We start from the raw sequence: 26129 nt of genomic DNA, 5'->3' as shown, positions 1-26129 counted from the left end.
CTTTCCACAAGTCAGTTTGTATTTGGTACCTGGTGTCATACCTGGGGAATATCACACTGAAGTTGGATGAAAATCAATTTAATTTTTTTAAATATTTGAGCTTTAATGTCTCTGAACCTATTCATATGATTTGGACTATTTCAGACAATATACTGCATCTTATATATTGATCAGTCCCCTAGGTTTACAATTCTACTTTGTACAGGTCTTCAAATCTGCTGTCAGAAGTCACACAGTTATTTTTTTGTATTATTATTATTTTTAATTATTATTATTTTTTAAGGGAATTCAAGCACCCAGCATTCTATATTAAAGCTGACCTACACTTCTGAAAGTCCACATTCATGGAGTTATAGTACCAAATATTTACCTTAAAAAAATTGAAAATAAATGAAATGTGTGTTAGGATTGCGCTGCGTGCTGTTCAGATGCGTTACAAGGAGTACTCCGAGGACAAAAAGAGAGCAAACCACATGAGTTAAATCAATCTGGTTTATTCTCAGTCGTGCCCCCAACGCGCAGCTGCGTCGGGGCTTTATATATACACTCTTCGTAGGGAGTATCAGCAGTGGAAAGTTACGGAATGTGCTTTGCACACTCAGTATCAAGGTCACACAAGAGTTATGCACAGTTCAACAGGATGTTTCACACAAAAACATAGACAAAATCAGAATATGAAACGGGAACAGAACATGTGGAAATGCAAAATGTACAGAGCAGCACGTACTGTATTGTAGCTGGCCTAAAGTAAACCCTAAACTGCTACACTAAACGACAGTCACCCTTGGGTCGCGCATTTACAAGAGTAGGTTTAGGAGTATTCAGGATTATATTCTTACAATCCCCTCTTTAATACTCTGACGCAAGCCCAGAGTATTATTCACACCCCAGTCTTGGCCGACACAGGGACATAACCTGTGTGCGAGATCATCATATTATATATACGATCCATGCAACAACGGAAAAGAAACGGGCGACAGGCTGAGCCATGTCATATTAACCTCAGAGTAGTTAGACGGGGCTATTCGGACCGGAAAAGGAGCGCTGCTGTCATGGGGTAACAAAGAACACACATAGCAGGGTTTACTCATATTCATTGATGTTTTTACAGTGAAGTTTACATATTTCCAAAACTCGTTATCCCTTGGGTCCCGGTGTATTGCTTGTGCGGGTAACCCTGCCCCAAGCGTTGAGATCAGCACGATGATGAAGAAAGTCATACTGGTCACTGACTTTGTTCTCTAATGCTCACAGGGTGCAGACGGCGAAAAATGTCACAGGCTCCCGTGCTTTTCAGACTCTTCAGCCCAGAACTTTGCAAGACTCACCAACCATCCCCTCTTTGTAGATCAGCCGAAACTGGATTGCTCCAGATGCTGGAAGGGGATCCCTGAAAAGGCCATCAGCTATTGTCACAGCAACTTTCTGAAACACAAAAGTCTGTTAAGCATCAACAATATAGATTTCTATTACATTGGAGCCTTCTTTATTCTGCTGGCATGGATCCACTGTGGAAAAAGGTCCGTTAGCACAGCCGTGCGAGTTACAGCGAGTACATCGGTGGGCCCACTGTAGGGTGACTCCTCCATGGGAGCGTTTAGTTTAGCGAATCTCTTTACTAAAACTCTGTCCCCTACCTCAAAGGGGTGAGTGTGTGCCTCTGGAATGGGAGGCTTTTTGGAATTTACTCTCGCCCAATACTCATCCAGCACCCGCATGAGATCCACCGCGTACTCGCTGAGATGTACTTCAAGATCACCCGTTCCTATAACCTGCATGCCTCTACGCCAAGGGACAGGAAAGGGGCGTCCCATGACGAGCTCGTACAGAGATAAATTGTCGAGAGCGACCTGAGCAGTCATGCGCATATCAGCGAGGACCAACGGTAAAACTTGGACCCAATTTTTCGTGCCTGCGTCTTGCATAGCCTTACGCAACTTACCCTTAATTGTTCTATTCGCGCGCTCCACAATGCCAGAGGACTGTGGATGGTATGGGATATGAAAACGCCAATTGATCTTGAGGTCTTTACATAGCTCCTGCGTTACCTTAGAGGTGAACGGCGTTCCCTTATCAGAGTCAATTCCTACCGGAAGACCGTAACGTGGGATAATTTCCTGTGTAAGTTTGTTCACTGCTGTTCGGGCGTTCTCTTTGCTACACGGGAAAGCCTCAATCCACCGTGAAAATTTGTCAATCATGACCAAAAGGTATTTGAACGGGCCCTGCTTTGGCATGTGAGTGAAGTCGATCTGCCATTCTTGGAAAGGCGTGTCGGGTATGGGAAGGTGCTGATGTACCGCGCCTGGTTTAGATAGATTATTCTGGGCGCACGTTAAACACTTGTCCAGAATGTTGTGTGCGTCTGTGTGCAAATTATTGATGCAGAATGTTCTGTTCATATCCTCCACTACCCCTCTTCGGCCGCGATGAGTGGGACCATGGAACTCGCGGACGAGAAAGGGAGTACAGTGACGAGGTAAACAAAGACGGCCCTGTGCGTCAAGCAAAACGCCACTCTTCTCTGTCGCGCCCTGGGCGTCCCAGAACTGCGTATCTGCCACAGAGGCCGAGGCCTGGATAGAAATGAGATCTATGTCAGGTAAGACAGCGCTAACCATGCGATCAGTAGAAACTAAAGCGCAATTAAAGCCTGGAGGCAGGACACCGGATGCGGCTGCAGCTTTAGCGACTCGATCAGCGAATGAATTGCCCTTTATTTCAAATGAGTCCCCTCTTGTGTGCGCGCGTGTCTTAACAATGGCCAACGTGCACGGAAGGAGACAGGCGGTGATTAAATCAGTAACAAGTGAAGAATGAGAAATGGGCTTACCGTCGGCTGTCGTAAACCCCCGAGACGCCCAAATGCGGCCGAAGTCGTGCGCCATGCCGAAAGCGTAGCGTGAGTCGGTGTAAATAGTAACGTCTGTGTCTTGAGCCAAAATACACGCACGAGTCAAAACATAGAGCTCCGCAGCCTGAGCAGAAGAAAAAGGCAAAGAATGAGCTTCAACAATTTCATCAGGGAGGCGACAAACAGAGTAACCACACAGGAACACACCATCCGCAGGGCGGGAACAGGAACCATCTACAAAAAGAGAGTCGCCTGTGGAAAGAGGGGTGGAGTGTAAGTCTGGGCGGATGCTAGTCTCAAAAACGATATTAGAAAGACAGTCATGTGAGTCAAACGCAACATCGTCATCCTGTGAGTTAAGAAGACGCTGAAGAGCGTGGGCGACAGAATCAAACGACGAGGAGGGCTTAACAGTGAGATGCTCTGTGGCCAAAAGAATAAACTCATAGCCAGAGCGACGCTGAGCAGACAAATGCTGAGTGCTAAGATTCCGCAGAATGTACACGACGTCATGTGAAGTGTGTAAAATGAGCGGATGCGACAAAACAAGTTTTTCAGCGTCCGTGACCATGAGAGCACACGCAGCAACAGCCCTAAGACAGCCAGGAAGCCCTTGTGCCACAGCGTCAAGAGTTTTAGACAGAAACGCGCAAGGTCGCATGCCCCCCCCGTGCTCCTGAGCCAGCACCCCAGAGGCGGTCCCCTTCTGATTGCACACATACAGGTGAAACGGCAAACGATAGTTCGGCAGCCCGAGAGCAGGGGCGGAGCACAAAGCTTGCTTCAGAGCCTTGAAGGCCGTTAGCATGTCCTCAGTCCAGACCAGGGGCTGAGTCACAGGATCTGAGTGACTTATAGCTGAACGCAAACACTTGTCATAGATTGAACAGTCAGGGATCCATTGACGACAGTAATTGATGAGGCCCAGAAATGCCATGAGAGCGTGCTTGGTTGCAGGTACCTGAGTGTCCATAATGACTTGAACGCGTTCCGGGCTAAGCCTCCTGGAACCCTGGGAGAGGTCATGTCCCAAGTAGCGAACAGTTGTGAGGCAAAACTGCAACTTCGTGCGGGAGACCTTGAAACCCTTCTGCGCCAGGAGTGTGAGGAGAGACAATGTGGCGGCAGCACAAGCGTCTTGATCCTCCGCCGTTACCAGGAGATCATCCGCGTACTGGAGCACCGTGGAGCCCCGGGGAAGACAGAGATCAGCCAGCGCGTCCCGCAATACGGCAGTGAAGACCGCCGGTGAGTCAATGAAACCCTGTGGCAACCGCGTCCACGTGTATTGTCTTCCCCTGTGTGTGAAAGCAGACAGGGGCTGAGTCTCATGGCCCACAGGAACACTGTAAAAGGCAGAGCACAAATCAATCACAGAGAAATAAGCATGGTCACACGGAATAGAAGACATAAGAGAAGGAACGTCAGGGACCACTGGAGCCACGGGAATGATGAGTTCATTTATTTTACGTAGGTCTTGAGTGAAGCGCCATGTGCCATCCGGTTTTGGGACCGGGTTCACTGGGGTGTTATACGGGCTGACACAAGGAACCACGACACCTTGCTGCAAAAGAGATTTTAGAATATTGTCAATACCATCGAGCTTACTAGGAGACAGAGGGTATTGTTTAACATAAACAGGTGTAGAGTGTTTAATAACAGCTTCATACGGAGAGCAGCTCACAGAGCCCACATCGTCCTTATGATCCGCCCACAGGGTGTTAGGAAGAGCAGAGAGAACAGGGGAAAGAGCTTGGGACGTACAAGCAGCGTTCAGAATATTATGTGGCAGCACAGAACTGGATAGGGCAAAAACATCAGGCGGAGAAATACCTAGTTAACTGCTCACGCAGGAGCTGCAAAGCATTCGGTGTGTCCCTCCAAAAAAAAATGTCGACACGGTGCGTTGACGCGGACGGCCACCTTCCTGAGCCGGAGCTATTTCTTCCTTTATATTCACAGCGACGTCATTTCTAGGTTGCAACACATCGACTATTTCGAGCAAACGCTCCTCATCATATAATCTGTGTCAACTGATGAGGTGTTCAAGTGTGCGAGCTGATCTGAACAGAGCTGCCAGACATACACATACAGAGGGCTTCCAAACCCATACTGCACACCACACATTTCACTTACTTCAATAGTTAGTCCATCTGGAGTGGATGTGAGATTTACTTCTAATTTGCACATTAAATCATGTGCTAACAAATTTACTGGACATGTATATGAGATGAGGAATGAGTGGGACGTAACTATTCCTCCCTCGCTTTACATGGGAGGTTAACTGAGAAAGTTTTGGTTTTGGAATAGCCTTTAAAACAGGTCTCGGGGTGTAAACACCCTTTGATTTATCCCATACCTTCTTCATGTCAAACCATTGCTTTCGTAAATCATACGGTGCGCTGAAGCAAGGAAGCCTGGATTAAACGTCCCATCACGGGATACGATGGAATCTGAGGATTTGCCTCCGTCCACCCAGCCAAATTGTCCAGCCACGGCGTAACGTAATAGCCTAAACCGCACTTATTCATCCATTCCGCCGGGGTGTCTGTGACCTCAGGTTTAGGATACGAGCCCCCCATCGTACAGTAAAGCAAACGGATCTGAACAGAAACAAACAGCAGATATTTATCTAAATTTCTATAGCGCGCTCTTCCTGGACTCGAACCAGGGAAAACCAAGCCCTCCTTAGGGCGCTACACAAATTTCTATAGCGCGCTCTTCCTGGACTCGAACCAGGGAAAACAAAGCCCTCCTTAGGGCACTACGGAGCTACTTCCAACCAGGTAGTCAATCAAACATGTCTTACCTGATTGAGAGTATCACGTCGGGGTCACCAAATTGTTAGGATTGCGCTGCGTGCTGTTCAGATGCGTTACAAGGAGTACTCCGAGGACAAAAAGAGAGCAAACCACATGAGTTAAATCAATCTGGTTTATTCTCAGTCGTGCCCCCAACGCGCAGCTGCATCGGGGCTTTATATATACACTCTTCGTAGGGAGTATCAGCAGTGGAAAGTTACGGAATGTGCTTTGCACACTCAGTATCAAGGTCACACAAGAGTTATGCACAGTTCAACAGGATGTTTCACACAAAAACATAGACAAAATCAGAATATGAAACGGGAACAGAACATGTGGAAATGCAAAATGTACAGAGCAGCACGTACTGTATTGTAGCTGGCCTAAAGTAAACCCTAAACTGCTACACTAAACGACAGTCACCCTTGGGCCGCGCATTTACAAGAGTAGGTTTAGGAGTATTCAGGATTATATTCTTACAATGTGGAAAAAAAAATCACGTGAAACTAGAAGGGCACTGGGTAGTGTGCACACCTCCACAAAGCCACATATTATCAACATCAAAATCTGATCACTTAAACCAAGTTAATACTAAAGCTGTCCACCAAATTTCATTCAATTCTGTCCACTACCTTTTGAGTTACATTGGGGAAAAAAAAAAATCCTGGATCTGTATACATATCCCGATTTGCATCTAATCAATTATTCCTTGGCCCATGGCTCACTTTTCCTCAATTTCATCAAAATCCATTGTAACAACTCTCTGACAGTGGGTAACAGAGGAACTGGGAGCAGGCTTCAGAATAGGTGTTATTTTATTGTTCACACTTTTCAGAGATGATTAACAAAACATAAACACATGATACCTACCTGCAACAGGGTGTCATAGCTCTATCTCTCTCTCTCTCTCTCTCTCTCTCGTTCTTGGCTGTCTGAAAGACGCACAAAGCCACAGGTTAACAGACAGCCAGTAATTAGACACAGGTGCACCTCGTCAAATGTTACCTACTGGTTCAACCTGACTCCTCACCATTCACAGCCAACACTCAAACATGCCCCCACTGCCACATATCCCCACCGCCCAACTCAAGCCAGAGAGCCATCTGGCCTGCAGCTGACCCCCCCCCCCCCCCCAGTGGGAGAGGTAATCCTCTCTATCTGTGCCCCTGGCCTGTGGACCATCTCTAACTAAAAGGGCTGAAGGGCCAGATATGAAGGAGTGATCCACACGTTGGCATCCTTCATGCGGTGGAGCCACTGGAGATGGGCATGGTCAGAACAGAGGGTGAATGAACATCCTAGCAGGTAGGACTGGAGAGTGAGGACTGCCCACTTGATGGCCAGACACTCCTTTTCTATGGTGCTGTACCTTGACTCTCACATAGCGAGCTTATGGCTGATGTACAGCACTAGATGCTCCTGCCCCCACCATCTGTGACAAAATAGCCCCCAGCCCTCTGTCCAATATGTGAGTCTGTACATCAAAAGGGAGAGAAAAGTCAGGAGAATGCAACAGCAGGCCCCCACACAAAACCACTTTTACCTGAGCAAAAGCCTGTTCAGATGGCGCTGTCCACTGGACCGGATCTGGTGCTCCATTTTTATAGTGAGGTCAGTCAGCGGGCTGGTGACATCCAAAAAGTTGCGCACAAACCACCAAAAATAGCCAGCCAGCCCCAGGAACTGCCTCACCCCCTTTTTGGTCTTAGGTCTTGGGTAGGCCGCAATCACTACAGTCTTATCTATTTAGGGACGCACCTGCCCATCACCCAAGTAGAAGCCCAGATACCGTACTTCCACCCATCCAATTACATACTTTTATGGGTTTACTGTGAGTCCAGCATGCCTCAGCGACCTCAGGACCACCCAGAGATGCTGTAAATGCCTCTCCCAATCATTACTATAGATGATTATATCATCTAAGTAGGCTGCCACATATGCATTGTGCGGCTGGAGAATTCAGTCCACGAGATGCTGAAACGTCGCTGGAGCCCCAAACAACCCAAAAGGAAGGGAGTCAAGGGGATCTGCCAATATGCCTTTGTTAAATCCAGTGTCAAGTAAAAGCAAGCCGCGCCTAACTGATCGAGCAGTTCATCAGTGCAAAGCATCAGATATGCATCAAATTTAGACACCACATTGACTTTTCTATAGTCCACACAGAACCTGACCGACCTATCGGTCTTGGGAACCAAGACCACTGGGCTGCTCCAGTCACTGTGCAATTCCTCAATTACCCCCATTTTAAGCATAGCCTGAAGTTCGTCCCAAATTTAGACATGATTGGTGCACATCTGCGAACCAAGATGGCGCCGTACTATGGCGACTCGGTGTTGCTCCTTGTTTGTTTTCTGTTTATGCTGTTTTGTGTTCTTCCAGAATCGTGCAATGGACTAATTTGTTATGACAGAACGGAACTCCTTCACATTCGGGACATTATGCCAGTTCCACAGTCAATCGTCTTGGATCTACCACCAAATCTCTCCCATGGGCGACTGAAACACCCGCCGAGGAAGAGAGGTAAAAGAGGAGGGGTGCTAGCTCGGCTGAGACGTCGGGGCCACAGACTATCTTTGCCGAGCCTCATCCTATCTAACGTCCGCTCGTTAGCAAACAAGAAGGACGAGCTCACCTCCCTTATCCTCTCCCAACGGGACTTCAGAGACTGTGCTGCCATATGTCTGACAGAAACCTGGCTGACTGCAAACATCCCTGATGCGGCGCTTCATCAGGAGGGATTCACGTTCCACCGAGCTGATCGCACTAGAGACTCCGAGAAGCAGCACGGTGGAGGTGTCGGTATCTACATCAACCAGAACTGGTGTACTGATACCAAAACCCTTTCGTCCGGCTGCTCACTCGACTTGGAGCATCTCGTGGTGAGGTGTATCCCCTTCTACTCGCCAAGGGAAGTTTCTTCCATCATCCTGTGTGCAGCCTATATTCCTCCGAGTGCGGTGGCAGCTTCAGCCTCACAGCAACTAGCTGATCACGTCCACACCGCGGAAAACTCCAAACCTGACTCAGTTATTCTGGTGCTTGGGGACTTCAACCATGTCTCCATGAAGAAAACACTTCCCAGATACAAACCACAGATTCACATCCCCACCAGGCTGGATAAAACACTCGACCAGTGCTACTCCTCCATACCGGAGGCGTACCAGGCCCTAGTGAGAGCTCCAGTTGGTGAGTCTGATCACAACACAATATTTCTTGTTCCTAATTATAGACAGAGACTTAAGACCTCGAAACCAAAGACTATGAGGGTCAAGAGGAGCTCTCCTGTGGTTATAGATATGCTATGAGACTGTTTTGATATCACTGACTGGGGCATGTTTGCTGCTGACTTGAACAATATTGACTTTTTCACTGACTGCATTATGTCTTACATCTGTTTCTGTGAGTCTGTTTGCATCCCCTCAAAGACTATTACCATCTACAATAACAACAAACCCTGGTTTAACCGGGAAGTTAAGCACCTCTGTAAGGAAAAAATGACGCTTATAAGAGTGGGGACAGAGAGCAATACAAACTTCTCAAATACAGACTACAGAAAGCTGTAAACACAGCAAAACACAACTACAGAAACAAATTTGAAAATAAACTGCAAGACAATAACATTAAGGGGGTCTGGCGGGGCCTCCAGGAAATCACAGACTATAAGGTGAAACACCCATATCCTGGACTGTGACCTCTCCTTACCAGAGCGGCTTAATGATTTTTTTTCTGCCGCTTTGATGACACCAGCGCCCAGACAAGCACCCTACTTCACCCGCTGGGTGTGGGGCACACACACACTCCCCTTTCCATCACAGAGCACGATGTGCACAGACTGTTACGGCGCCAGAACACCAACAAGGCAGCCGGCCCTGATGGTGTGACACCAGCTACACTTAAGAACTGTGCTAACGAACTTGCTCCTATTCTCAGCTATATTTTTAACTGGTCTCTGAACAGTACTACTATGCCTGCATGTTTTAAATCAGCTATGATCATTCCGGTGCCCAAAAAAAACCATTACCTGTCTTAATGATTATAGGTCTGTCGCTCTCACTTCTGTTGTCATGAAAGTGTTTGAATGCTTAGTCTGTAGATTCCTGTCACACATTACACTGGACCCTCACCAATTTGCCTACAGGGCAAATAGGGGAGTGGATGATGCTGTCTCACTTTGCACCCACTTCATTCTACAGCACCTTGACTGTAAGTCCACCTATGCTCATGTCCTGTTTATTGATTTTAGCTCAGCTTTCAACACTATCCTGCCTATCAGACTGTATAACTCTCTCCTGTCCATGGGTGTCAACCCCTCACTTTGTCAGTGGCTACTCAACTTTTTATATAATAGAACACAGTGTGTTAGAACCCAGAACAATATTTCATCAACCAAGACTCTGAACACCGGCGTGCCACAAGGTTGTGTGTTGTCACCACTGTTATTCTCCCTATACACCAACAACTGTATATCTAATTCTCCATCTGTCAAACTTCTAAAATTTGCAGACGACACCACTGTTATAGGCCTCATACGTGACTGGGACGAAACATCATATCGCGATGAGGTCAAACATCTAGTGCAGTGGTGTGTAGTCAATAACCTTATACTTAACATATCCAAAACCAAAGAACTCATAGTGGACTTCAGGAAAAAGGCAGGCCAGCACATCCCCATCTGTATTAATGGCCAGGTAGTGGAGTGGGTCTCCTCTTTTCATTTTTTAGGCACCACCATTCATCAGTCCCTGTCATGGACCCTGAACACCAGTCTCATCATTTCAAAAGCTCACCAAAGATTACACTTCCTCCGACAGTTGAGGAAATTTGGGGTCAGTCAAGCAAGCATGTTACACTTTTACCGTGCTACTATCAAGAGCATGCTCACCTTCTCCATCCTGGTCTGGTATGGCAGTACCACCAGCCAAGATAAGCAACAGCTGGAGAGGGTGGTACGCAGGGCCTCCAAAATCATTGGCCATAGTCTCCCCACCTTAGACTTGCATTATAACACCAGAATTTCCAGGAAAGCCAAGAACATCATCTCTGACCACACTCATCCAGCACACTATCTATTTATACTCCTACCATCAGGGAGAAGGTACCGCAGCATCCCATGCAACACCTCACATTTTAGGGACAGTACCTACCCACAAGCCATCTGTTACTTGAATATGCACTAGCACTTTATAGTTACTCCACTTCCTGGCCTACCTACCTCCCTTGTTTATTTTGCACTATGTACCACCAGCTGTACTCTATATATCCAATGCACTTTTCTTTTTTTTTTTGTATGTTGTCATTCCCTGTTATTATGTGCCCCCTTGTCTTTCTGTCTTGTCCCCCCCTTAGTTTTTTGTTTGGTCTGATTGTATTGTTGGGATTTGTGAGCACACCAAAGTATATTCCTAGCAACTGTATTTTTATACTGTTGATATGGCTACAATAAACTTGAACTTGAACCACATTTTTCTTGTGCTCAGGGAGCCAATATGGGTGGCTGCACCCCCCCGGGAGTCTCGATGTGGTGCTCTTTAAGGTCAGTGTGACCAGGGAGGGGTGAGAACACATTGCAGAATTCCTCTTGCAACCTAACAACCTGTGCTCTCTGGGATAGTGAGAGGTGGTCTCCACAAGGGACCGGGGTGAATCAGGCTGCACTTTTTAGACTTGCCTCCAGTCCCAGCTCCATCCTCTCCAAAACTACCATCACCAGAGCCACAGTTGCCTCCTCTCTCCATGGTATCATGAGATCGAGGGGGTAAATTTGGCATGTGTCGCCTCTATCTGGACATTTGACCTCATAGTCAACCTCACCAATTCGCCGTTTGACCTCAAAGGGCCCTGCCATTGGCAAGTAATTTTCAGCTTGAGATGGGCAGTAAAATGAGGACTTTATCTCTTGGTGCAAACTCCCTTAGCCATGCCTCTCTGTTGTACAGGCAAGCATGATGATCTTGGGCCTGTAGCAAATTATCCTGGGTTATGTGACTTAGTATATGGAGTTTTGCTCTCAGGTCAAAAATGTTTTGAATTTCATTTTTGCTTTGTGAAGGCCCCTCCTCCCAATTTTCTCTAATGGTGTCTAAGACACCATGGGGCTTGTGCTCCTAGAGCAATTCAAACGGGGAAAACGCGGTATAGGCTGGTGGGGCCTTGCACACTGCAAATAACAGAGGGTTGAGCCACCTGTCCCAGTTTTTAGCATCCCTGTGAATGCGTTTAGGAATCATGTTTCTAAGTGTTTGGTTAAACCATTTGACCAGCCCATCCATTTACAGATGATAAACACTTGCACGAATCGATTTAATCCCCAATAATTCATATACTTCACAAAGTGTATATGACAAAGTAGTGCCTTGATCAGTCAGGATTTCTTTCGGAATCCCGACTTGGGAGATAACATGGAAGAGCACCTCTGCAACACTGCGTGCTGAAATATTGCGGAGAGGCACTGCTTCCGGATATCGCATTGTATAATCCACTGTGACTAATACAAAGTGATACCCATGTGCAGATCAGTCTAATCTAATGGCCCGATGAGATCCATGCCAATTCTTTCAAAGGGGATCTCAATTAATGGTATTGGGCACAATGGTTCTTTTGGTGTGGCTGCTGGATTCACCAGCTGGCATTTGCCACAAGCCACACCACCTGTGGACATCAGCGTGAATCCCTGGCTGGTAGAAATGGGCCATGAGATGATTTAGTGTTTTATCCTGCCCCAAATGCCCAGCCATAGGATTATGATGGAATAAGAGTTCCCTACAGCTCTTCAAGACCAACAAGTGTATCATCTCTTCTTTAGTTTGAGTGTCCTGCCTCACTTAATATCGTCTATCCTTAAAAGTGATATGCAGAACCTTTATTTTTAAATAAATTTCTGAGTGGATAGTATCTCCATCTTGTATGCTGCATAAATGGGAATAAAAAATATATTTTCGAGAGTTAAAATTGACCTCAAAGTTGGCATTCGAGCTGCCTCACTGAGCTAGCCATGCCTGAGTGCATGACGTCACTGCAGTAACCGGTTGTAAGGCCGAAGCCTTTTACAGTGATAGACCAAAGTCATAAAAATAAAAATTTATGGTGAAAGTAAGAAATACTGTTACCGACTTGCTCAGCTAAGACTGATTTGACTTCATTGATTGTGGGTTGACTCTCATTAAAACAGGGTAGGTGTTATAACTTATGCAACATACATGTACATGCATGCATTTTCACTGATAAAGCGTAAAAGGTTAATTAAATAATCAGATGAACTGAGACAATCACATTCTGAAGCAAATTAAATAAGCTTATACCGGTAACTTAAACAGACAATACAAGTTACATTTATTAATCTAAATACAGGTAAACAACGTGTTGTTTTTTTATCCAAATGAGAGTCGGATCTTACCCGTCTGTGTTCTCGCTTCTTGAAGGCCAATCTTGTGGCTGATTGTTTTTGAAACCATCTGACTTTCAGTTGTTCGTTCAGTTCTCCATTCATTCACTTCTTCCCTGTAAGGGCAAGATGGCAGCAATATCCAGTTTAGAAATAAGACAGCTGCTCCACTCATTCACTGTTTTCTTCATACAGTGTATTTCGCCATTACTGCTCAGCTCAGGCAATTACTAAAACCTGGGATGGAACGGGATGTCACCAGTTTGAGCAACAACCGCGGGGAGGTCACTGCTCGAGCGATGTATCCTGTCCCGTTCCATCCCGGGTTTTACCAACAACCCTCGGCTCACTCCAGGAGGACTGGTGCAACTGAACTCACTTTCCTTTAAAAAATAAATTAATTAAATAAATACTTTTCTTGTAGTTTTCTTCTTCTTTAATTGTTGATACTGCACCCTCTTTCAGACGATACACAACTGTAGCTCCCCTTTAAATCTAGGGATTCCATACAGCCACTATTGGATAGTCTTGAGGACATTAAGTGCTGGATGACCATCAACTTCCTCCAGCTAAATAATGACAAAACTGAGGTTATCATTTTTGGTCCTCCCAAATCTCGATCCTCAGCGGCTGACAAGCTTGTTCATCTCTCTCCATACGTTAAGTCATATGCTAAAAACCTAGGTGTCACTCTTGATTCAGAACTCTGCTTTAAAAAGCAGATTAGTACTGTTATTAAGAATAGCTTCTTCCAACTGAGAATGATTTCCTGTCTCAAACCTTCTTTATCCTTTAAGACCTAGAAAAAGTCATCCATGCCTTCATTACATCCCGGCTAGATTACTGCAATTCCCTCTATCTTGGTCTCCCCCAGTCTCAATTAATGCATTTACAGTTGGTGCAAAATGCAGCTGCTAGACTGCTGACAGGTACCAAGAAGAGAGAGCACATTACCCCTGTCCTGGCTTCTTTACACTGACTCCCCATTAGTTTTAGGATCCAATTTAAAGTCCTACTAATAGTCTACAGGGCGCTGCATGGTCAAGCCCCCACTTACATCTCAAATCTTCTGAAACCACCCCCTGCACCTAGGTCCCTCAGATCTTCTGATAAAGGTCTCCTCCATGTAGCCCAGACTCACCTCAGACAAAAAGGTGATAGGGCATTTGCAGTAGCGGCTCCAAGTCTGTGGAACTGTTTGCCCCCAGACATTAGATTTGCCCCCTCTATTTTCTCTTTCAAATCCAGGCTCAAAACTCACCTCTACTCGCTGGCTTTTGCAACCCCTTAGCTGCCCATTCCCTAGTTCTTTTTGTAGTGGGTGTTATTCAAATGTTGTTGTTGTTCATTTGTTGTTTGTGTAATTCTGGCCTCTTTGTCTATCTGTCAATCTCTGTGTTTGAAATATGTACTTTTGTTGCAGCTATTAATGCATTTTTTTTTTTGTGTTGTTTGTTTGTGCATTTTACCTCTGATTTCTTAGCTACCCTATGTACAGCACTTTGGTCAGTGAAAACTATTTTAAATGTGCTTTATAAATTAAATTTACTTACTTACTTACTTACTTACTTACTTACTTACTTACTCTTTCAGTACAGACTGATAGCCAACACTCCTCAACAGATCAGAGGTCTCATACAAGTCTTCAGGAAAATGTGCAGAGCAGAGGAGAGACCATTTTGTAGGTGCCCAATGTGCCTGTGAACTTCTTGCAAAATGCATCCAAATCTTTGCAGTTTGAATATTCTTGGGCCATGAATGCAAAGTAAATCCAGCTTCTGTCATGTTGCTGCGCCAGCCAGCAACACATCTATGTGGCACGGCGATAAATTAGCTCAAAATGGAGGATCGGAGTTGCAGTCAGCTCTGTTTTTTAGTATAGCGGAAATGGCAATGAGACCAATAGACTTCCTGCTGTGATGTTACGGACGTTGTGATGCGATGTAATGTTTATCAGTTATCATATGCATATTGGTGATGTCATTACGTGAAGCTAAGGCTTCTGGGAATTTAGTCAGTTATGTTCAGGAAGATGCTAGGTTAGAAGCATGTGTTATGTACGTCGTGTGTGCTTGAGTTATTAATAAAAGACCTCAATGAGATTCAGCCTGGCATTTTCATGACATGGTGTCAGAAGTGGCCCAGTGACTGAGTGATCGACCGCGAGGAGAAGTTGTTCGACTGAAGCAATGAGATGGCCAAGTTTCATGCGCCGGAGTCGTTTGACTTCACCCAACCGTCAACATGGCTGATATGGAGACAGCGCTTCTCTTGCTACCGAGTTGCTACAAAACTCGACAAGGAGGATGGCAAAATCCAAGTCAACACACTGCTCTATGCCATGGGTAAGGAAACAGAGCCCATATTCAGCATATTCACTTTCCCTGAGGATGTTGAGGATTATTACGGGGAAACGATGAAAAAGTTTGACGAACACTTTGTTCCCAAGCAGAATGTCATCCACGAGCGTGCATGCTTCCACAGGCACTCGCAACGGCAAGGGGAGAGCGTGGAAGCGTTTGTGAGACATTTGTATGAACTGGAGGAGTACTGCGATTTCGGTGCTACGAAAGATGAACAGATACGGGATCGTATTGTCATTGGATTAGTGGACATGGAGGTGTCTCAGAAACTGCAGCTCGAACCGGATTTGACTTCAGAAAAAGCCGTCAACATCGCGCGACAGTCAGAGCTCATCAAGGCACAAAGCCTCACTGCCAGATCCCCAGAGAGTGAAGCAAGTGCAATCACATGTAAACCAAAGCAATTCAAACAGACAGAGAGAAAACAAAGTAAGGCTAAAGCTAAAAGAGGGCAACTGAAACAGGAAGATGGATGTTCGAGATGTGGCAGAGTGCATGAGTTCGGAGCATGTCCAGCAAATGGCAAACAGTGCCGTAAATGCAGTAAAAAGGGACACTTTGAAATGATGTGCAAAATGAAGGCAGTAAGAGCAGTGGCAGCAGCTAACAGCAATAGTGACGAGGGCAGCTCTTGGTTCTTAAGAGCCGTTACTGAGAACACCGAAGTCGACGAAGACAAGTGGCTTACAGATCTGCAAATTAAAGGGAGCACTGTGCAATTTAGAATTGACACAGGCGCAGATATTACAGTGATATCAGAGCAGACATTCCTCAGCCTGCCCCAGCGCCCTGTTTTGAAAGAAACAAATGCAGTTTTCACTAGTCCTGGTGGAAAGCTCGATTGCAAAGGCAAATTCTTAGCAGAGACTGAGGAACGTGGTGTGAATCACCAATTCTGGATTTATGTGATGAGGGGCCCATTCACCACCAACCTGCTGGGTAGGAGAATAGCTACCGAAATGGGGCTAATTCACAGAGTGGATGGAATTGAAACTTTCGAGGATGTTTTTGGAGATATTGGACTTTTGAAATGTGAGCCTGTGAAAATTGAGCTCCAGCCCAATGCCACTCCTTATAGCATCCCCACACCTCGCCGCATTCCCTTCCCGATCCTGCCTCAAGTGGAAGAGGAGCTGAAACGCATGCAGTCCTTGGGCATCATAGAAGAGGTGCACGAAGCCACTGATTGGTGTGCCCCCATGGTGCCGGTGATCAAAAAGAACAAAAAGCCCAGAATCTGTGTTGATTTGACAAAACTAAACAAGGCACTGAAATGTGAGTGATTCATCCTGCCCACGCTTGAAGGCATCGCACCAAAGCTCTCAGGCGCTACTGTGTTCTCCACTGTCGACACTTCCAGTGGATTTTGGCAAATACCACTTGATGCTAGTAGCAGGAGGCTGACGATGTTCATCACGCCGGTGGGTCGTTTCTGTTTCTGGAGGCTGCCGTTTGGCATAACCTCAGCCCCGGAAATTTTCCAGCAGAAAATGAGTGCCCTCCTGAGAGACCATGAAGGCACCGTGGTGGTCATGGATGACATTCTGATCTTTGGCAAGGACAGAAAGGACCACAACGAGAATCTTCGAAAGGTGCTGGAGACCATCAGAGCATCTGGACTAAAGCTCAACCGGAGTAAGTGCCAGTTTGGAAAATCTGAGATCCAGTACTTTGGCCATGTGATAGGGAAAGACAGCATCAGGCCGCACACAAGCAAAGTCAGAGCAATAACAGAGCTACCGAGTCCTACCAACATGACAGAGTTACGGCAGACCATCGGAATGATCAACTATTTGGGGAGATTCCTCCCTGACCTCTCATCTGTCATGCACCCCATCAACAGCCTGCTGAAAAAGGACATGGTGTGGGTTTGGAGAGAGGCACAGGAGCAAGCGTTCAAGAGGGTAAAGCAAATGCTGACCTCCGCACCAGTGCTGGCGTACTACGACGCAACCAGACCAACTGTAGTCAGTGCCGATGCCAGTAGCATCGGTCTGGGGGCTGTGTTGTTACAGGAGCAGGGGAACGGACTCTGACCAGTGGCCTTCTGTTCCAGAACGTTGACGGAAGCCGAGCGACGGTATTCCCAGATCGAGAAAGAGTGTCTCGCCAGCATATGGGCATGTGAGCGGTTTACCAGGTATCTGCAGGGCATGGAGAAATTCTGTTTGCAAACTGATCACAAGCCACTTGTCCCTCTCATAAACTCATACAACCTCGACAAGGCACCTGTGAGATGTCAGCGATTGCTGATGCGTCTCATGAAATTCAATGCAGACGCCGTGCACGTCCCAGGAAAGCAACTTGTTGTGGCAGATACGTTGTCACACAATCCTCTGCCAGACAGAGACGCATCTGACACGGAGCGCAACGTAAAGGCCTACGTACAAGCTGTGATCAGAACAAGACCAATAACAGGTGACAGACTGGACGTGATTAGGGGAGAGGCACAGGAGCAAGCGTTCAAGAGGGTAAAGCAAATGCTGACCTCCACGCCAGTGCTGGCGTACTACGACGCAACCAGACCAACTGTAGTCAGTGCCGATGCCAGTGGCTTTGGTCTGGGGGCTGTGTTGTTACAGGAGCTTGCCAGGACACTGATCTCCAGACTGTCATCCGCTACACCAGAGCCGGCTGGCCAGGTGAACTAGCACGCATTCCATACACACTACACGGGTTCCATGCTGCCAGGGCACGCTTGTCAGAAGCAGAAGGACTTCTCTTGTATGACGACAGAATCATCATTCCTCGCTCAATGCAAGCAGAGGTACTGTCCCAGCTACATGAAGGCCATCAGGGGCTCACTAAGTGTCGCAGAAGGGCCAGCATGTTGGTGTGGTGGCCAGGGATTGGCCGTGCCATCACTGAAATGGTGAGAGCATGTGGATTTTGCCTGAAGAACAAGCCTACGCAGAGGCGTGAGCCACTGATGACCACGCCCCTGCCCGGTGGTCCGTGGCAAAGAATTGCCACTGACCTCTGTGAACAAGACGGTAAACAGCACCTCATTGTTGTGGACTATTACTCACATGACATTGAAATCGCACAGCTGACTACCACCACCAGTCAGCAAGTGATTGCTCACCTGAAAAGCATGTTCGTCAGGTGGGGCATCCCCCTGGAGCTGGTATCAGATAATGGTACCCAGTTCACTTCAGCAGAGTTTCAAGCATTTAGTGAACAGTACAGCTTCAAACACACAACGTCCAGTCCCCATTATCCATAAGCCAATGGGGCAGCAGAGCAGAGCGTTGCCACAGCAAAGCGCATCCTGCGGCAGCCAGATCCTCACCTAGCCCTTATGAGCTACAGGGCTACTCCAATCACTGCAACAGGTCTGAGTCCAGCACAAATTGCCATCGGACAACAGATCAGGATGACAGTTCCCGTCCTACCTGCGCAGCTGGCTCTGAGTCCCATGGACTACAATGCTGTGAAGAGCAAAGACCAACAAACCAAAAGTGCCTACCATTTATTTTACAACAGACGACACTCAGCACGGCCCTTACCTGTACTGCAGTCGGGTCAACACATCAACATCAAGTTGGATGGAGAGAAAGGCTGGAAGACTCCAGCAAAAGTCATCGCGCAGGCACCTGAGCCCAGGTCCTACTACGTCCAAACAGACCAAGGGACACTCACCCGTCGGAACCAGAGACACATCCAGGAAGTGCCGGGGTCATCAGAACAGGTCACTGTATCAGAGACTAGTGACCAGAGCCATGCCAGTTCCTGTGACCCAGGCACCCCTTCCCTTCCTTCGGTGGGGCCTGTCACTCCCGGTCCCACTGTGTCCCAAAGCCTACCACCTACCACCCCCAAAAGATCATCTGGGAGAGTTATTAACCCTCATATCTGGTTCAAGGACTATGTGCCTAAATAGAACTGAAGGTGGTAAGAAAAAACAAAAGAAAACAAAAAGAGAAATGTAACAAGAATGTAAAATGATTTGAAATGTTGAATTTTTATGTTGTGGATGCTTAACAGGTAGCGATACTTGAGTTAATGAGTTAAACAGTTCATTAATGAGTTCATTTGTTTAATGGTACCTAAATGAAGCAAGTAAGAATAACAGTAACAAAGATTTGAAGAACGTAATTACCAGCCGTTCATGTTATGCATTATTACAGGTTTATTTGAAAGTAAATTTGGCAGTGAAGGTTTTAGTTATAAACAGGGGATTGATTTTGTGGTAATGATTTACTTAACTAAGGGGGGAGATGTAATGCGATGTAATGTTTATCAGTTATCTTACGCATATTGGTGACGTCATTACGTGAAGCTAAGGCTTCTGGGAATTTAGTCAGTTATGCTCAGGAAGATGCTAGGTTAGAAGCATGTTATGTACGTCATGTGTGCTTGAGTTATTAATAAAAGACCTCAACGAGATTCAGCCTGGCATTTTCATGGCAGACGTCAAGGTCATTCACTCAAACCGCTACCTATATAAATTACTTTAATTGTAAAAATTACTGTATTAGATTTATTGTTAACACTTAAAACTATTCCTGTGCCATTCTTGAGGTCTCAAGGCATTTATAAATGAAAGTGAGGCCATGGCTCTGTGTATATGCTTTAATAATGCAAAAATACGGGAAGGAAAGTGCAACATTAGGTTGGAGGATTTGGCCATCAGCTACTTTCACTTGGTCAAAAGCATGTCTCAGAGACTTGTCACGCACCTGCTCTAATGGGAAATCTCCTCAGGGATTCCCCAGAGAGAGAGGAGAGCTCTCCCCCCTTCTCCTTGTCATCATGATGCAGAGGGGACACGGAGGGTCCTGGGACCACCTCCCCAGCTAACATTGTGGTGGAATTTCCCCATGACATGCTACTGCAGTACCCACCCACTACGAACTGTTTCATTAATGTTTTAAACAGGGCTTTGAACCAGAATTTTTTTCCTATTGGTTCGTTCCGAACAGAAACGGAATTTTAACGTTTCCGGTTTTGGGTTCCACCATTAAATAGACGTTCCCGAACCGGTTAGAACAAAAAAAATTCGTTACCGGAACGGTTCCCTGTCAGCGGTTTAACAAATGGCTATAAAGTTATGTCTCTGTCTCATCCAGCTTAGGCCAAATGTAGGCTAATTCTATTACAACCTTCATTAAATAAGACAAGAAATAATTCAAAACAATTATTATTTCAAATGTTGGCGATTTGGATTCTCAGTATGTCTTCCCATCTACACAAACAGAAAAAGTGCCAAAAATGAAAGATAATTCGTTTAGTGTGTTACCAAAGGCTAGTCAGGCCCTATAGAGGGCTACCGCATGACGTCACCGCGCCGCGCGATTTTGTTAGGCACCATATTGGAAGACCAAGTACACATCTATGCAAGTACATACATACATAAAACAAACTCCACCTGAAATGTAGCCAGGGCCGGTTCTGCCCTAATCTGGACCCGGGTGCAACATCGCGCAACCCCCCCCCCCCCCCCCCCCAAAAAAAAAACACCAGTCTAAATCAGGACAACCATCACATAACTATAACTATAAACATTTTATATCAACTATTTTAACTAAATGGGCTATAATAAATAAGCCTGCAGGCAGCCACGGCGGGCTGCCTCAGAAAAGTAACCATTCAATGACACAACTGAAAGCCTGCAGCCACGGCGGGCTGCCTTAAAAAGTAACCATTTGTCCTACCTTAAAACTCGTTTTGCATTTTCTGCCTCCTTTTTTGTATTTTCGACCCTCCGTTTATTTTCTTTCCTTTTCTGAAAACCCAATTTGTGTCCAGACATTTTGTTCTGCTACCAACGAACTAACTCGTCAGGTCTCGTCTCTCGAGCCCGCGATGATTCCCGTGGGAAGGGCAACAACTGATACATTTTTACAAACAGCCAATAGGGAGGTTGCATCGTTCAGGCTCTTCTTTGCTCAGACACTCAGTAATGGAGACGTGATAGTAGTCCACCTTCCCGCTCTCTCCATTCGGTCAGCGAACGTCACACAGGAAGTGAACCCCAGCGGGTCATAGAAACTTGCGCAGGAGAAGAATGGCTTTTTTATTTGTAGGCTACGGAAACTTTGAGGAATGAAATAAAAACCGGTATTAACCGGTTACCATTATTTTTAATAAGCGTTTCTGTTCCGGAGCATAAAAAATAATAAAGTTTCTGGTTTCGTTTCTGTTCCATGTGAAATAGAAAAAGTTCCCGGTTTTCGTTTTCGTTCCTTGAACCGGTTCAAAGCCCTGGTTTTAAACCCTGCCTAATCTGTTCCCAGGATCAGTGGGTGGGTGAGGCTCGGAATAACTGCCACCTCTACATGATGTTTTTTCTCCCTTGAAGTGAATAGTGACAGGCATTAGGAGATATTTGCGAATGTCACCATGCACACATTTGACCTTCACCAATCATGCATTTTCCAGTGCCCCACCCTGAATCAGGCTTTGATGCATGGAAGTCTGATTACAACCTGAATTTCCAATGCCTGTTGTGTACCCCCCTTGAATGCTCACAATGATTTTATACACTCCTGCTCGATCAGGGGAAGTCTGTGGTGCATCAGGTGCATGAATCAGTAGCCCCGCCTCCTTGTGGAAGCACTGATTCCCCACCTTCCCTCTGTGCCAACAGACCTGCCCATGCTTGCTACTGGTTCTGGTGGGCATGGATGAGTCCACCTGTGGAGAGAGAGAGAGATGGAGTTAATGGTGGCACAGACACCAAAGGAGAAGGGAGAGAAGAAACACAAGAACAGACACGAGTGCAGGAAGTGGGTTTTGGGGGAATTGGCCCCAATTTCCATGGAGCTGGGGAAGGGGAGGGGTGAGGAGAAAGAATGGAGAGGGAAAGGGAGGGGAGAGAGAGAGAGAGAGAGAGAGAGAGAGAGAATGGACAAGAAGCTGCAGGAGCACTCACTCCCGGAAACACCATCAGGTGGTCCTCGGCCAACCAGACCACCTCCTTCAGCGACACCACTAGGTGACCCAGATGCATGTTGATGTCTTGCTCAGCAGTTGGGTGATGAACTGCTCCAGTATCACTTGTTCGATGATCATCTCGACTTCGCACTCGCCTGCCAGCATCCCCTGTCGGCAGGCGTCCCAGATCTGTTATGCAAACGCAAACAGCTGGCCCACTTTACCATATGCCAGTGAGCGGAAGCACTGGTGCTGCTCTTCTGGGCCACAGCCGACCCACTGTAGGATGGCCAGCTTCAGGTTGGGGTACTCCAGCATGCTCCTGGTCAGGAGCTGGCGAGCTGGGCTTCCCCCAACAGGAGCAGCAATAGGCAAGCTGCCCACTGTGAGGTTGACCACAAGCTCACCTCTATGACATGCTTGAACAGCTCAAGGAAGGCTTTGGGGTCATCCTGTGGCCCCATCTTGACCTGCTGGATGGGCATGCTGGCCACAGAGATGACCGCTGGAGAACCTGTTGACTGGATCCAGTTCCAGATCACCTGCTGGTCTTCTGCCTGGGCCTTGAGCAGAGTCTGGAAGCAGTGCCCTGAATCTACTGCAAGCACAATGAGGGCATGATGCTGGTGCTGGAGGTCATTGGCGAGTGTCTGGAGCAGTGCTCTTACTGGTTTAGACTCCATGGCAGTGTTCGCTCTTCAGTCCCAGGTTTCCACACCAGTGGAACAACTCTCTGACTTTGGGGAACAGAGGAACTAGGATCAGGCTTCAGAACAGGTGTGTTCTTTCATTGTTTACACTTTTCAGTGACTATTAATGAAACAAACACACTACACATATGCGCGATGGGGTGTCACAGCTCTCTTTCTCATTCCTGGCTGTCTGAAAGACACACAGAGACACAGGCTAATAGACAGCCAGTAATTAGACATAGGTGCACCTTGTCACATGTTACCTACTGGTTCAACCTGACTCCTCGCCATTCAGAATTCACGCTCGACCACACCCCCGCTGCCACATCCATTCACTACTTCTTGAGGTACATTTGAGAACAGGCAAAACAATCCTAGATCTACATACATACAGTGGTGCTTGAAAGTTTGTGAACCCTTTAGAATTTTCTATATTTTTGCACAAATATGACCTAAAGCATCATCAGATTTTCACACAAGTCCTAAAAGTCAATAAAAAGAACCCAGTTAAACAAATGAGACAAAAACATCATACTTGGTCATCTAGTTATTGAGGAAAATGATCCAATATTACATATCTGTGAGTGGCAAAAGTATGTGAACCTCTAGGAATAACAGCTAATTTGAAGGTGAAATTAGAGTCAGGTCTTTTCAATCAATGGGATGACAAAGTGTGAGTGGGCACCCTATTTTATTTAAAGAACAGGGATCTATCAAAGTCTGATCTTCAAAACACGTTTGTGGAAGTGTATCATGGCACGAACGAAGGAGATTTCTGAGGACCTCAGAAAAAGTGTAGTTGATGCTCATCAGACTGGAAAAGGTTAAAAAAACATCTCTAAAGAGTTTGGACTCCACCAATCCACAGTCAGACAGATTGTGTACAAATGGAGGAAATTCAAGATCATTGTTACCCTCCCCAGGAGTAGTCGACCAACAAAGATCACCCCAAGAGCAAGGTGTGTAATAGTTGGCGAGGTCACAAAGGACCCCAGGGTAACTTCTAAGCAACTGAAGGCCTCTCTCACATTGGCTAATGTTCATGAGTCCACCATCAGGAGAACACTGAACAACAATGGTGTGCATGGCAGAGTTGCAAGGAGAATGCCACTGCTCTCCAAAAAGAACATTGCTGCTCATCTGCAGTTTGCTAAAGATCATGTGGACAAGCCAGAAGGCGATTGGAAAAATGTTTTGTGGATGGATGAGACCAAAATAGAACTTTTTGGTTTAAATGAGAAGCGCTATGTTTGGAGAAAGGAAAACACTGCATTCCAGCATAAGAACCTTATTCCATCTGTGAAACATGGTGGTGGTAGTAGTATCATGGTTTGGCCCTATTTTGCTACATCTGGGCCAGGACGGCTTGCTATCATTGATGGAACAATGAATTCTGAATTATACCAGCAAATTCAAAAGGAAAGTGTCAGGACATCTGTCCATGAACTGAATCCCAAGAGAAGGTGGGTCATGCAGCAAGACGACAACCCAAAGCACACAAGTTGTTCTACCAAAGAATGGTTAAAGAAGAATAAAGTTAATGTTTTGGAATAGCCAAGTCAAAGTCCTGACCTTAATCCAATTGAAATGCTGTGGAAGTACCTGAAGCAAATAGTTCATGTGAGGAAACCCACCAACATCCCAGAGTTGATGCTGTTCTGTATTGAGGAATGGGCTAAACTTCCTCCAAGCTTGTGTGCAGGACTGATCAACAGTTACCGGAAACGTTTAGTTGCTGCTATTGCTGCACCAGTTACTGAAAGCAAAGGTTAACATACTCTTGCCACTCACAGATATGTAATATTGGATCATTTTCCTCAATAAATAAATGACCAAGTATAATATTTTTTGTCTCATTTGTTTAATTGGGTTCTCTTTATCTACTTTTAGGACTTATCTGATGATGTTTTAGGTCATATTTATGCAGAAATATAGAAAATTCTAAAGGGTTCACAAACTTTCAAACACCATTGTATGTGGATCTTGGATCCATATACATATCCAGTTTGACATCAAAATCAAACCACTTGAACCTTGGATAATACTGAAGTTATCCACCAAATTTCATCCAAATCCATTCACTACTTTGTGAGTTACATTCGGAACAGTCAAACAAACAAACAAATGGAGCCAAAACCATAATGTCCTCCAACAAAGTTGGTGGAGGTAGTTAAATTACATGTGAAATGATTGCATTTGAAAATAAATGAATCATGCCAAAGAATCATACAAATCATGTGGGGGGAAATCTTGTAAAAACAAGTGAATCATACTGTATGTATGAATCACACATGGAAAAGGAAAAGCACCTGCACTATGTATAAAAAGGTGAGAAATATATTGTGAAATGTCAATAAACCACATGCAAATTTCTCATGTGAGTCATTTGATTATTCACAAGTGATTTTCATTTGGGGAAGCCATGCCCTAATGGTTAGAGAAGCAGTTTTGGGACCAAAAGGTTGCTAATTCAATGCCCTGTACCAGCAGGAATGTCTGAAATGCCCTTGAGCAAGGCACATAACCCCCAATTGCTCCCTCGGTTGCTCTGGATATGTTGTACATTACTCTGGATAAGAGTGTCTGCTAAATTCCATTAATGCAATGTAATGTAATGTCATTTGACACAAAGGTATAATATGAACATGTGTTTATTATTCTTGGGAAATCATTTTGTCAAGTGTATACTTCAGTCTGCAAAAGAAGAAGAAAAAGAAGAGAAGGGCTTCCTTGTCATCGATGACGTCCTGTAACACCGTGTAAATTTTGTACAGAAAACAAGTGCACACATCAGCAACATCATTATCATCAGCGGTGAGAGTAAATTAGTTTGGCTGTGTGAAGATTACTGAGGATAAAAAGCAGATGGGAAACATGATCAGAGTCCGGCTCACATAAACTCTGAGCAAGTGGGAATGTGGGTGTCTGCGTTTGCAGTTTTCAGCCTTGGATGTTTTTTCTTTTTTGTTCTATTTTTTTCCTTTGCATTCATTCTGTTCAGTCTTCGACAGCAGCTTCATTTTCTCCTCTTGATGGAAATCAAGAGCCAGAATAATCCCAGCAATGTTCAGCTCTGAGCCACCATTTCTAAGTTTCAGCATCAAACAGTGGGATAATGCAGAAATATTCTCATCATATGAACATGTTTCCCTTCAGATC

At 45.7% G+C, this 26129-nt stretch overlaps 1 protein-coding gene across 1 annotated transcript; it reads right to left on the bottom strand.

Annotated features, from left to right (window-relative positions):
- Positions 1-1006: 1006 nt before the first annotated feature.
- Positions 1007-5755, bottom strand: LOC132865941 (protein NYNRIN-like). The gene is made up of 2 exons (XM_060898437.1): positions 5664-5755; positions 1007-4418 (listed from the first exon to the last, which is right to left on the bottom strand). Exon 2 carries the CDS (start codon positions 4263-4265, stop codon positions 1470-1472), a length of 2796 nt encoding a protein of 931 aa, XP_060754420.1. The 5' UTR covers positions 4266-4418; positions 5664-5755; the 3' UTR covers positions 1007-1469.
- Positions 5756-26129: the final 20374 nt, after the last annotated feature.

Source organism: Neoarius graeffei, chromosome 18, assembly GCF_027579695.1.
Source record: "Neoarius graeffei isolate fNeoGra1 chromosome 18, fNeoGra1.pri, whole genome shotgun sequence".
In the NCBI taxonomy this organism is placed as follows: domain Eukaryota; kingdom Metazoa; phylum Chordata; class Actinopteri; order Siluriformes; family Ariidae; genus Neoarius; species Neoarius graeffei.
The sequence above is the reverse complement of the archived record's forward strand: the minus strand, read 5'-3'. Positions and strand labels throughout refer to the sequence as shown.

Coding starts and splice junctions, on each gene's coding strand:
- LOC132865941 (XM_060898437.1), bottom strand. CDS start 4,265: ATGTCTTCTATTCCGTGTGACCATGCTTATTTCTCTGTGATTGATTTG.